Source organism: Anabrus simplex, chromosome 11 (assembly GCF_040414725.1).
Source record: "Anabrus simplex isolate iqAnaSimp1 chromosome 11, ASM4041472v1, whole genome shotgun sequence".
In the NCBI taxonomy this organism is placed as follows: Eukaryota; Metazoa; Arthropoda; class Insecta; order Orthoptera; family Tettigoniidae; genus Anabrus; species Anabrus simplex.
Window position 1 is genome coordinate 75,854,880 of NC_090275.1, and position 13,783 is coordinate 75,868,662.

The window sequence follows — 13,783 nt, forward strand, 5'->3', positions numbered from 1 at the left end:
CCTATCTGTGTCGGTGCGACGTAAAGCCAATTGTTAAGATTCAACCCTAAGTTCTGTCTGATTTTTGGAGGGCAACTTTGCCAGATCTTTTTGTTTATTGATCTACTTGTACTATCACATTTGGCCATACACTTTGATAATAAGTACAGAACTTGTAAACACTAAATTGAGATGTGAATTACAGTCAATTTAAACTCACATAAACTACAATATAGGTACTGCATTTAAAGAAAGAAAAGAAAATAATACAGGTTGAGATCACACTTAAAAATGCAGTCTTTTAAAATTTCCACTCCCGTTAAAACCTGGAAGTCTTCTAACAGTCCAATATTATTATTATTATTATTATTATTATTATTATTATTATTATTATTATTATTATTATTATTATTATTATTATTATTATTATTATTATTATTATTATCATTATTATTATTTATTTATTTATTTATTTAATTTATTTATTGTCTTGTATTATATGGCAGGACTCAGGCTATGAAGCCTGCTATTCTGTCCAACCATACATACACCTACATGAAGAGTTAAATATACACTAAATTATCTACAATTTAATATCTTAGGGTATCAATAAAATGTTTTAATTAACCTAATAACTTAGCTATGCTCTAATCCTACTATGTTATAAAAATTATTATTATTTTTTAACGAGGTTTTACAGAGTTTCTTAAAGAGGAGTGGGTTTGACACGCTCCTAATTTCAGCAGGTAGGGAATTCCAAATTCGGCTGGCGGCGACTACAAATAATCTACTGTAGCCAGTTGAGCAGTGAATGGGAATGCTTAGTACTCAGGTGGATGATGATCTGGTAGGAATACTAGAAGGTGATGCTAGGTAATGGAATTGTGTGGCAAGGTATTCAGGAGTGTTATGGTTCAGTATACGATGTAACAAGGAAACAGTGTGTAAATTTCGTTGCTCTCTTAAGCGTAGCCATGAAAGTCTATCAAATGCGGGAGAAATATGGATAAAACTTGGTATATCTGAAATAAATCGAACGCATGCGTTATGTGCCTTTTGGAGCTTGATGGAAAGTGAGGCGTTCAGGTTACTGTATACTACGTCACAGTAGTCGAATATAGGCATTACCATACTTTGGATAAGCAGTTTTCTTACATTTTGGGGGGAGTAACCCTCTGAGTTTCTTAAGGGAATGTAAGGAATAAAACACTCGCTGACATATACCTGTTACATGATCGTTCCAACTAAGGTTTTTATCCATTATCATCCCTAAGTTTTTAACTGTGTCTTTGAATTGCAACGTAGTGCCTCTTAATGTTACTGAGTGGGTATGCACGTCTGTAAGTCGTTCGTGGGTTTTCTGGGTATCTAAAAGAATACACTGCGATTTTTGGGTATTGATTTTTAGTGCATGGCCATCGGTCCACCTACATATTCTTCCTAGGTCGTCATTAATATTATTTATTGAAGTGGGCAAGTCACGAGGATGTGCATGTGTATATATTTGCATGTCGTCTGCGTACACATGATATTGACAATGTTTAATTACTTGTGTTAGTCCTGAAATGAAGATCGAAAATAGGAGTGGCGCTAGCACTGACCCCTGTTGTATTCCAGTCTCTACAGATTGCCATGAAGAGAAATTTTCACCTGTAGATACACACTGCCGGCGATCACAGAGATAGGGATACATCCAGGATAGTGTGCTTTGTGAGAAATTAAGACCACGTAATTTTGCTATTAGTATGTCCATGTCAACACAATCGAAGGCCTTACTAAGGTCTAGAAGAATTAAAATAGTAACTTCTTCCTTATCCATAGCTACTCCTATGTCGTTTGTAACTTTGAGTAGCGCAGTAGTTGTGCTATGATTGATTCTAAAACCAGACTGGTATTTGTCAAGAAGCATATTGTTATTTAAATATGCTGTTATTTGTCTGTAAACTATTTTCTCCAAAATTTTGGACAGAAATGGCAAAATGCAAATGGATCGAAAGTCTTTGTGTTCCACAGGATTGTTGGTCTTGGGGAGTGGGCGAACAATTGCACATTTCCAAAGGGAAGGGAATATGCCAGTTACCAGTGAGGTATTAATGATGTGGGTTAGAGTTGGTAGAAGAAGCTTTCAGTATGAAATCGGACAGCTAAAAATTAGCAACACTTTAGAACAATAAAGTGGTTGAAGATTCTAATTTCTGCTGAATAAGCACTTCCACTATTCTTCAGACTTCATTATAATAAATGTTATATTCAGTGCATTTTTCCAACAAATTTCTCTCTTATCTTTTACTAGCAAATGTACCCGTGATTCGCTACGGTATTCTTCATTGTATACGGATATCGAAGGAAATTACTCTACATGCAGTGAATAAGATTTCTCTTAAATTACACATCTCTTAACGTTATCAGAGAAACGGCATGGGCAGGTCCCCATACGTTGTTTCCAATGTAAAGTGTGAATTGCGGAACTGCGATGATAACGACAGGATCACTTGCCTACTGCCATTCACAATAAAGTTGGGAAGATTACATTATAATGGCAGGCCCTATTGACTACTACGAGGTCACAATCGATTTGAGAAGTTTTTGTTACAATGGCAGGCCCTATTTCCTACTTTCAAACAGATTACTGTTGAGGAGATTTTATTATAATGGCAGGCAACTTCCCTACTGCCAGTCAAAATTGACTTGTCGAATTATAATTATAATGAAAGGCCCCTTTTCCTACTGCCAGTCACACCGCGTTGGTGAGTTTCCATTAAAGTAGCAGGCCACTATGCCTAATGTCAGTCAAGTTTTAGGTGAATACATTTGTTTATAAAGGCGGGCACCCTTGCATACAGCCAAACACGATCAGGTAGCGGAGTTTTGAACAAAATTGCATGCTCCGTTGCCTTCTGCAAGTCAAATCGAGGAGGGAATTATTCATTACAATGGTAGGCACTCCTTACTAATGTGACTTACACAGGAGTTGGAGAAGGACCCCATTCCTATTGCCAGATAAAGTCTATGCGGGGAGTACTAATTACAATAGCAGGCAGATCCTTCCTCGGTCACTATAAATCGACATCAGTGAATATATGTAGGTCGACATACGAAATCAAATGCATGTTTACAATATTGGAGACCTTCATTTAAAGATTAACTGCTGCTAAAGGGTACGTCATATCGACAAAAGGATTGTACCATAAACACCGTATTTAGCAACCTAAGAGGCTGGTCCTATGATATTTCCTCGTACCTCTTCTATTCATGGGTCAGATTGAGTTTGGAACGTTGAATAGGGTGAAATTTGAGTAAGATTATCTCAAAGTGCATTAATTTTAGGATAATTGTGTGACAGCTACAAACATATCATTTGGCTCACATATGGCTACTGGGTGAACCAATGTTCGTCTAGAAATTGATGATTCCATGTTTCCTGTAAGTGATTCAAAGCATGAATTATGCGTGTAAACAATGCAAATTTTACCTACATTCGAGAAATTGAGACAAACCTAGCGTATAGGGGATAGAGATAAGACCAAATGAGATAGACCGAAAGTTGTAGATCACACAAAATTGAACGGAGATTGAGCCATCCCTTTTGTGATAGGACGTATCGTTTAACCACGAAATTCCTCGAAACGAAGGTCTGCATCGTCATCAAAATTGCCTCCATACTTCGATATTCTTCGGGGATAAAATGTGAAATATTTAAAGATCTTCGAAGTTTTCCCGTCCGTTACAGGCTAAAACGTATAATTTTGCTAAATTTCAATCTTTTTGCTCGTCCGGCAGATTGTGCTGCAATCTTGATTTGAGGGGAGTGAGGTAAAAATGAGAACTTTCGGAAAACTAAAGCTAAAAAATATGCAGGTGGTCATTATTATCCCTTAAACGGATAGCTACGAAAATCTCGACAAAATAGTCAATGTACAGACACATAATCGTTACGATTTTATTCATATAGATAACTGTTAGATTGTTCAGTCTACAGAAACTAATTTTGAGCAACACATCTATAAACTATCTGAAAGAAAGAAAACCAATAGTAACAGTAGTATACGTGAAAATGAAACAACTTAGCTGAAATAGAATGACATTTTTCGTTCGTAAAGGAGCATCATCAAATTCTATCAACTCATACTCAAATATTTAGAAAAGTATAAACGTTTATGCTTATTTCTGATTAAATATCTATGAACTTGAAATCTGGAACTTATCTTATTGAAGTTTTGTTTTCTCTCAATCGGTCCAGTAGTTTTCGAGCCCGTCTGAAACAAACAAACAAACAAACAAACAAACAAACAAACAAACAAACAAACAAACAAACAAACAAACAAACAAACAAACTATAATCATCATTTTTTTATTAATGGTGTAGATATCATTCACGTATCACTCACTAATACAGTATATTCAGATATCTTTCCCATTCTAGTTCTAAAATTAATATTGTAATTATAATTTCAAAAATATTGTGAACAATCCTCACGGTTTACGACTTTCTTTCTTTCTTTCTTTCTTTCTTTCTTTCTTAATCCGTTTACCGAGCAGGATTGGTTTTTCCCTCAGACTGAGCGAGCAATCTCACCTCTACCGCCTCAAGGGCAGTGTCCTGGAGCGTGACACTTTGGGTCGGAGAAGAATGCGAACTGGGAATGAGGGCCAGTACCTCGCCCAGGCCACCTCACCTGCTATGCAAAACAGGGGCCTTATAAGGTATGGGAAGATTGGAAGGGATAGACAATGAAGAGGGAAGGCCTTAAGTTAGCTACCATTCCGAATTTGCTTGGAAGAGAAGTGGGAAACTACGGGAAACCACTTCTGGGATAGTTAAGGTGGGAATTGAACCCCTCTCTACTCAATTGACATCACGAGGCAGAGTGTTCTCCATTTCAGTCCTCTTATGGGGAATCAAACCCGGACCTTCGGGGTGTCAACTAATCACACTAACCACTGCACCACAGAAGCGACCACGATTTACATACCGTCATAAAACATATATTATATGCCCAAAAGAAAGGAACCTCATTCAATTTTCTATCTCTAAGGACAATGAACTGTGGACCTCGGAATTAAGAAACATTATATTAAACGATAATTTTAACGACTCTGACTGTGAATGTTACAGTTAGGATTGTTTAACAAACTGTTAAAACTGACTGTTTCATTGGACTAATATCCCGCCTTGTGGCCATGATCGTTAAGGCGCTGACACCGTGGTAGGCCGCTTCGAGTCACGTTGATCGAAAACATTTCACCATCAGAATGTTGGCTGGCAGAGTAGATTGGACGCCAAGAGACTGGATTCAGTTCCAAATCTTTCCGCAGTATGCATATGGAGTGAGGGCGTATGACTCTGTTGAAGGTGATTCGTCCGTCAGATGGGGACGTTAAGCATTGAGCAGACCCCTTGGTGTTATTCGACAGGAGTAGGCTACCGGTTTTCACGCCGCTACAAGTAGACATCCAGTATGCAGCCTGGTTCTTAGATCACGTAGCATGAAGAACATTATAACGGTTACAAATGTGATTACTTCATAAATCTCGGAGATGTGTGGTATCGGGATCTATGTTTATTATATATTTTCCGTACTTTATTGTACTCACCCCTATTGTTTGTACAAACAATTTTGAAACACCCTTTCAATCTAATACAACCTGTTTGTGTATGTAATTGTATTGGCTTGTTTTGCATTACAGTAGATCATTAAGACAACTTCTTGTTGGGTTTGCTGTAATTGAAGTCAAGTTCTGTTCCATACTATGTTACTAACTAAATAATTCATGTTTTATTTACACTCATAACGTAAAATTAAAAGTTCTCTGTGTCTTAGTTTCGAAGATATTACACTGAAATTACCAAATATATATCTTTACCTTTTTATTTACTTAAGTATTTTTTCTCTTCCAGAGAATGAACAGCCCTCGATACCGCAGAGCTACCAACATGGAAGGTCAGGATCCGTTACCCGAAGACTTAACAACGCAAGTACCAGAAGTAAAAGAGGAAGATCATAATGGAAAAGGAAAGGAAATGGATGAAGGAAAAGAAGGCGTGACAGAACATTATGGTGAAGGAAAGGAAATAAAGCAGGAAAAGGAAGGTATGAAAGAAGAAGATGTGACGGAAGAACAACCAAAAGAAACATCAGAAGAGAAAAAAATAAATAAAAGGCAGGAAGAAGAAAAGGAGGAAGAGAAGGGTATGAAAAAAGGTATGAAGAAAGGTATGAAAGAAGAATCTGAGAAGGAAGACGAACCGAAAGGAAAAGAGGAAGAGAAAATGAAAGAAAAGAAAAAACCAAAGAAGGACAAGAAAAAGGAAGATGAAGAAACGGAAGAGGAGGAGGAAGAGGAACATAAGGAACATGAAGAGGAGGAAGAAGAAGGAGAACACGGGGAATACGACGACGACGACGACGATGATGATGACGAAGCCGAAGAAAGTGATCAGTCATTCGTCATGGTTCCTTATAACTCGAGTTCTGAAGAAGGTCACTCCGATGAACACCATGATTTTGAAGACCATTCTAAAGAAAGTGACAAAGATATGAAAAAGTCTGCAGAAATGCCTGTAACACCCCGATGAGGTATTAAAATTCACTTGTCATTGATAACGTACTCCTTCGCACCATGATTAAAGTTAGCCTATCATGTACCATACTTCGTATTTAAGGCATTCCACCTACCGTACTGCCAGAATTGTCCATCCAGAATGAACTCTATTCCCGTGTTCTCTGAAGTCGCACGATGAGACTAAATTTTTTATAATTGAAGTTACCACCATTTTCTTTGTAGTTTTCATTGTTTCTTAAAGAAACTATAATTCATTAAATCAGTAAGCACAGATATATGTGGCGTTTCAAAACTACCATAATTTGACTTTCATTGCCAAAATCTTCAAGGATAAGTGCATTTTTCAAAGAAAAGGTTCTTCCAAATGATTTTAAAAAATATATTATTTATTAGTGACTTAAGCCCACTAGGGAACGTTTGCTCGCTTTCGTTCTCAATACCACTTGAGTCCTTCTATTAATTTTTTCTTTCCTTCCTGCGAAAGAGGTTTGTGAGGTATAATAACTTTTGGTAGAGGAGACCACGAATTTACCAATTTACATAATTTATTACCATAACACAGACTTAAAAAATTAAATCATTGAGAAGTGACAAACAATGAAAGATTGTCTGTTTTTAAAGGATTAGATCTGTATACTAACTTAAGTGGTGACTCTAAAACGTTGCCTTAAATAGAACAATATGTGTATTTATTTTAATCAACAGTGGCAAAAGTAAAACGTTGTCTTAACATGTTAATAATGTATACCAGAGGTTCTCAAACTACTATGAGATTGTACCCTCACTCATGGCTAGAAGTTCAATGTACCCCCCACGAAAAATCCATAAGTGATAGGTTTAAAAATACGAGTACCTAGCTAATTATTAAGTCATTTTTATTGGTTATAAACCATTCTTTTAAATACACATCGAAAAGAAGGCGTTGCAAGGAGTTCGACATGTCTCTCATGAATAAGTGATGGGCCTAGCTGTACAAGAAAGTTCAGGGCATGTTGATTCGAAAAAGGGATGTGATAATGCGGTCCATAACCAGTTTTTGACAACTGTACGCTGTGGACAATTTAAAAATCAAAGGACACTTATTCTAAAATACAAATTGGAGGAAATAATAAACATTAAGTAACTGATGATTGATGTTTGTGCCATTATAACATCGACTAAATTCGCTGTTATCTGTCGTGTTTTGGAGATCACAAACGCCATAATTTTTCTTCATTGTAACTGTTATTAGAGCAAATGCTTTCGTTCTGGGAGCTTGGGAGATCATCCTGTCTTACTAATCAGAGGAAGAGGTTCGAGAAATGAATGAAATACATTCTTATAACACATCACAAGAAATTTAAGAATTTGTGTCAGTATCAAGAATAATACAATAATAATCTAGTAACACACGGTACCCTATTTGTATGAAAGTATCACAAAACGCTAGGTTTTAGACTCAATATCAAATTAAGAAATAAAGATGAAAAATGTTCGATCTTAATTTTGGAAATCATACATTTCGAACCATCTACATTTCAATAGGATTTATGTGTCTACATGAGTGACACAGTTTTCTGATGTGTCGTAGTGAAGGTGAAACTTTCAAGCGAAGCGTGCCTCGATATATACTGTGCACATTTAACTACCTTCTTATTTATTTCCATATTTCAATTTTTCTTCATTCCCCCCCCCCCCCCCTGTAGACTGTACGAGTACTCCACTAAAAACCTCAGGCGTACCACAATTTGAGAACCACTGGTGTATACTAATTGAAATCAGCAACGACAGAAGTGAATGGTTGTCTTAAAAATATCTATCTGTTTGCTAATTTAAATTTATGGTAGCAACATTGAAACGTTGTCTTGCAAATTTAATCTCTATACCAGTTTAACTCTGCAATGGCAAAAGTGAAGCAATGTTTAAAAAAATATCAAACTGTATACTAATTTAAATGAAGAGTTACCTTCCAAAAGTCGATCTGTAGTCCTATAGAAATTTAAATCAGCAATTGCCTATATGAAATGTTACCGAAAAAAATATGTATCTGTATAATTAAATTAACATGAGAAAAATTGAAACGTGCTAACTTAAAGCAGAGGATCAAAATTTGCTTTAAATAGTCGATCTGCTCACTAAATATAAAAATGTTGTATATAAACAAAGCCATGTACTAATTCAGTATTACATCACTATTGTATTAAAAAGTAGACGAATTACATTTTTGTGTGGGAAGAATTTTCTTCTCAGTTAATGTTCAAATCAGTCAATTGCAAGAAGAACTTTGTTGAATAAAGGTTTATAAACTTAATGATCTAAAACTCAGTTTCCTCTTTTTTATATTTATTGTTATGAATTGGTCTGTGTACTATAGTCATTAAATTATTGATCATTACTAACGTGAAATTACAAATATGCGTGTATATCTTCCTTATCTGTTTACCTTCCAGGGTCGGTTTATCCCTCGGACTCAGCGAGGGATCCTACCTGTACCACTTCAAGGGCAGTGTCCTGGAGCTTCAGACACTGGGTCGGGGGATACAACTGGGGAGGATGACCTGAACCTCGCCCAGACAGCCTCACGTGCTATGCTGAATAATGACCTTGCGGGGGGGATGGGAACATTGGTAGATATAGACATCGAAGTGGGAAGGAAGCGGCCGTGGACTTTAGTTAGGTACCATCCCGGAATTTGCCTGGAGGAGAAGTGGGGAACCAAGGAAAATTACTTCCAGGATGGCTGAGGTGGGAATCGAACCCACTTCCACTCAATTGACCACCCGAGTCTGAGTGGACCCCGCTCCAGCCCTCGTACCACTTTACAAATTTCGTGGCAGAGCCGGAAATCTAACCCGGTCCTCCGGTGGTGGCAGCTAATCACACTAACCACTACACCACAGAGGCGGACCCAGATAAATCTTATAAAGAAATTTAGCCTATCAATAATTTAAGTTCTTTATTTGTTAGGAAAAATATCAGTCTACCAAAACTGTGAAAATTTGCTAACATATTCTAATAGCATGTACCAGCGGCTTTTGCCGTGTTCATTAATTCAACCACTAGACATTTTAAAACCATTTACTTGTAAGCGAAATACTTACTTACTTAATCTGCTTACCATCCAGTGTTAGTATTTCCCTCGGACTGAGCGAGGGATCTCACCTGTACCGCCTCAAGAGCAGTGACCTGGAGCGTGAGACATTGGGTTGGAAGATACATCTGGGGAGAAAGACCAGTACCTCGCCTCGCCTGCTATTCTGAACAGGGGCCTTGGCGGGGGATGGGAAGATTGGAAGGGATTGACAAGGAAGAGGAAAGGAAGCGGCCGTGGCCTTAAGTTAGGTACCATCCCGGAATTTGCCTGGAGGAGAAGTGGGAAACCACACGGAGAACCACTTCCGGGATGGCTGAGGTGGGAATCGAACCCACCTCTACTCAGTTGACCTCCTGAGCCTGAGCGGACCCCGTTCCAGCATTCGAACCACTTTTCAAATTTCGTGGCAGAGCCGTGAATCGAACCCGGGCCGTCGGGGGTGGCAGCTAATCACACTAACCACTACACCACAGAGGCGGACTTTGTAAATCGTAACACACAAATTACAACGGGTTACATTTCTTTGAGTGTATAAGAAAATTAAATTGACACTGTGTATCGATCGCAGTATAAATCAAACCAGAACATCTTGAAACGGTCCTTGTGATTACAGCTCCTTTTTATATACTGTACCCCAATCAGCATTCGCTGAGTTCTGGGGGAGAGCTTCGTAATCACAATCGAACATCACTGTGCCCTGCCCTGCAAAATGTGTTCGCTCTCTCACTTCACTGTGACGTTTGCTTGCTACGTAAGCTGCCCGCATTTACCTCGCGCCAGCCCGGCTACACTGGGCTAGCCTCAACGAGCGCCCAGCTGAGCACCTCAGATGTATAGTAATACACACTGTGCCTGCAGCACTACCCGTTCACTCTCTTCCCCTCCTTTTGGTACTGGAGTTACCTTCAACACTACTCCTTCACTCCCTGCTCTCCTTTTGGTACTGGAGTGACATTCAACATTACTCCTTCACTCCCTTCCCCTCGGGAGTTACCGTCAATACTACTCCTTCACTCCCTGCCCTCCTTTTGGTACTGGAGTGACCTTCAACATTATTCCCTCACTCCCCCTTTTTTTGATACTGGAGTCACCTTCAACACTACTCCTTCACACTCACCCCTCCTCTTCAGTATTGGAGCGCCCTTAACACTACTCCTTCAATCTCTTTCCTCCTCTTCAGTACTGGAGTGACCTTCAACAATACTCCGTCACTCCCTACCCTCATTTTGGTACTGGAGTGACCTTCAACACTACTCCTTCACTCCTTTCCCTCTTTTTTGGTACTGGAATGACTTTCAACACTACTCCTTTTCTCCCTCCCCTACCTTGGTAATGGAGTGACTTTCAACACTACTCCTTGACTCCGTCCTCTCCTTTTGGTACTGGAGTAAACTTCAACACTACTCCTTTTCTCCCTCCCCTACCTTGGTAATGGAGTGACTTTCAACACTACTCCTTGACTCCGTCCTCTCCTTTTGGTACTGGAGTAAACTTCATCACAACTCCTTCACTCCCTTCCCCTCCTTTTGGTACTGGAGTGACTTTCAACTCTACCCCTTCTCTCCCTATCCTCCTCTTCGGTACTGGAGTGACATTCAACACTACTACTTCACTCCCTTCCCCATACTTTCCAGTACTGGAGTGACCTTTAGCACTACTCCTTCACTCCCTACCCTCCTCTTCGGTACTGGAGGGACCTTCAACACTACCCCATCAGGCCCTTCCTTTTTTCCACTACTGGAGTGACGTTTAACACTACCCGTTTACTCCCTTCCCCTCCTTTCCAGTACTGGAGTAGGGCAGTGTTGATTGTTTATGTCGGACACCATTTCTGTGCGTGCGTGTACTCTTAGTCTTAACTTCTGTATAATGATACACAAATGGCTCTTCTTCAGCGTAGTGTAAGACTGCATGATCAACGACACCTGTATCTTATGTGAAGTACTTCAGAGCTCGATTGTAGTATAACTGAGCTTGTTCAGAGCGAGAAATGAACATCAGATGTTCTTCAAGATCCTTATTCTTCTCCTCCTTCTCTTTGCAGATATTTTATTGCATTCCTCTACTCCATCGACCATTCCGCAAGAGTTCCTCCAAGAAAAAATCAAATTTCTTCTTTAATACTTGGCATTCATTTAAGTCTCCAAGTACGCATCCTTCGCAAAAGCTTCCCTCTTTCCTTTTTGTCGTACAAGAAAACTCGCTGTTCCGTCATCAGAATTGGAAAACACAAGCTAACTTTTAAGTATGTGTTTTAGATTTAGCAGTATTTGGAAGACATCACGGCCTGACTTATGCACTAGCATAGTAAGTTATGGGGAAAAAATACGATTCCCAACCTCTTTACCATGGCAAAGTGACTTTCGAAATAAAATATTAGCGACGTAGATAGGACTACACATTACACAAAAACCCCAATGGATTTCTCAATTTCGTCAAAAACTGACTTAGTAAGTTACGGACCGGGTGAGTTCACCGTGCGGTTAGAGGCGCGCAGCTATGGTCTTGCATTAGGGAGATAGCGGGTTCGAACCCCACTGTCGGCAGCCCTGAAGATGGTTTTCCATGGCTTCCCATTTTTACACCGGGCAAATGTTGGGGTTGTACCTTAATTAAGGCCATGGCCGCTTCCTTCGAACTCCTAGGCTTATCCTCTCCCATCGTCGCCGTAAGGCCTCTCTGTGTCGGTGCAACGTAAAGAAAACTGTAAAAGAAAAAGTGAGTTATGGATACGATCTCTTCAGTTAAGATTCAACCCTAAGTTCTGTCTGATTTTTTGGAGCGCAACTTTGTCATTCTTGTTTATTGATCTACGTGTACTCTCACATTTGGCCATACACTTTGATAATAAGTACAGAACTTATAAACACTAGATTGAGATATGAATTACAGTCAAGTTAAACTCACATAAACACTATATACTGTATTCTTTTAAAGAAAATATTGCAGTTTGAGATCACACAAATGCAGTCTTTTAAAATTTCCACTCCTGTTAAAACCTGGAAGTCTTGTAGCAGTCCATTATGAGACATTCAGTATGAAATCGGACAGCAAAAATATGTGCAACTATTTTAATTTTGAAACAACACCTTAGAGCAATAAATTGCAGATTATGCACTGATTTTATTATATTAAATGTTATATTTAGTGCATTTTTCCAACAATTTTCTCTTATTTTTTTACTAGCAAATGTACCCGTGATTCGCTACGGTATTCTACATTGTATACGGATATCGAAGGAAATTACTGTACATGCAGTGAATAAGATTTCTCTTAAATTGCATGTCTCTTAACGTTATCAGACAAACGGCATGGACAGGTCCCCATACGTTGTTTCCAATGTAAAATGTTGGTTGCGGAGTTGTGATGATAAAGACAGGCTCACTTGCCTACTGCCATTCACAATCGATTTGCGAATATTACATTAAAATGGCAGGCCCTCTTTCCTACTTTCAGACAGATTACTGTTGAGGAGATTTTATTATAATGGCAGGCAACTTCCCTACTGCCAGTCAAAATTGACTTGTGCTATTATCATTATAATCAAAGACCCCTTTGCCAGTCACACCGACTTGGTGAGTTTCCATTAAAATAGCATGCCACTATGCCTGATGCCAGTCACCTATTGGGTGGGTACATTTGTTTATAATGGCGGGCACCCTTGCATGCATAATCGGGTCGGGGAGTTTTGAACAAATTTGCTCGCTCCCTTGCCTTCTGCAAGCCAAATCGAGGAGGAAATTATTCATGACAATGGTAGGCACTCCTTACTAATGTGACTTGCACAGGAGTTGGAGAAAGGCCCCATTCCTACTGCCAGATAAAGTCGATGCGGGGAGTACTGATTACTATAGCAGGCACATCCTTTCTCGTTCGCTATAAATCGACGTCAGTGAATATACGTAGATCGACATACGAAAGCAAAAGCATGTTTACAATATTGCAGACCGTCATTTAAAGATTAACTGCTGCTAAAGGATACGCCATATCGACAAAGGGATTGTACCATAAAACACCGTATTTACTCGTAGCTGTCTAAATGGATGGTCCTATGATATTTTCTCGTATCTGATCTAGTCATGGGTCAGATTGACTATGAAACGTTGAATGCGGTGAAATTTGGGTAAGATTATCTCACAGTGCATTAATTTTCGGATTATTGTATGA

The 13,783-nt window shown here is 38.9% G+C and overlaps 1 protein-coding gene across 1 annotated transcript in view; it reads left to right on the forward strand.

The window, feature by feature from the left end:
* The window catches only part of LOC136883538 (cilia- and flagella-associated protein 251), a 50,996-nt gene extending 42,153 nt beyond the window's left edge, over positions 1 to 8,843 (forward strand). The window contains exon 3 of the mRNA XM_067155910.2: positions 5,879 to 8,843. Within this exon, the coding sequence (XP_067012011.2) occupies positions 5,879 to 6,556 (678 nt within the window). The 3' untranslated portion in view covers positions 6,557 to 8,843. The remainder of the gene's footprint in view (positions 1 to 5,878) is intronic.
* Positions 8,844 to 13,783: the final 4,940 nt, after the last annotated feature.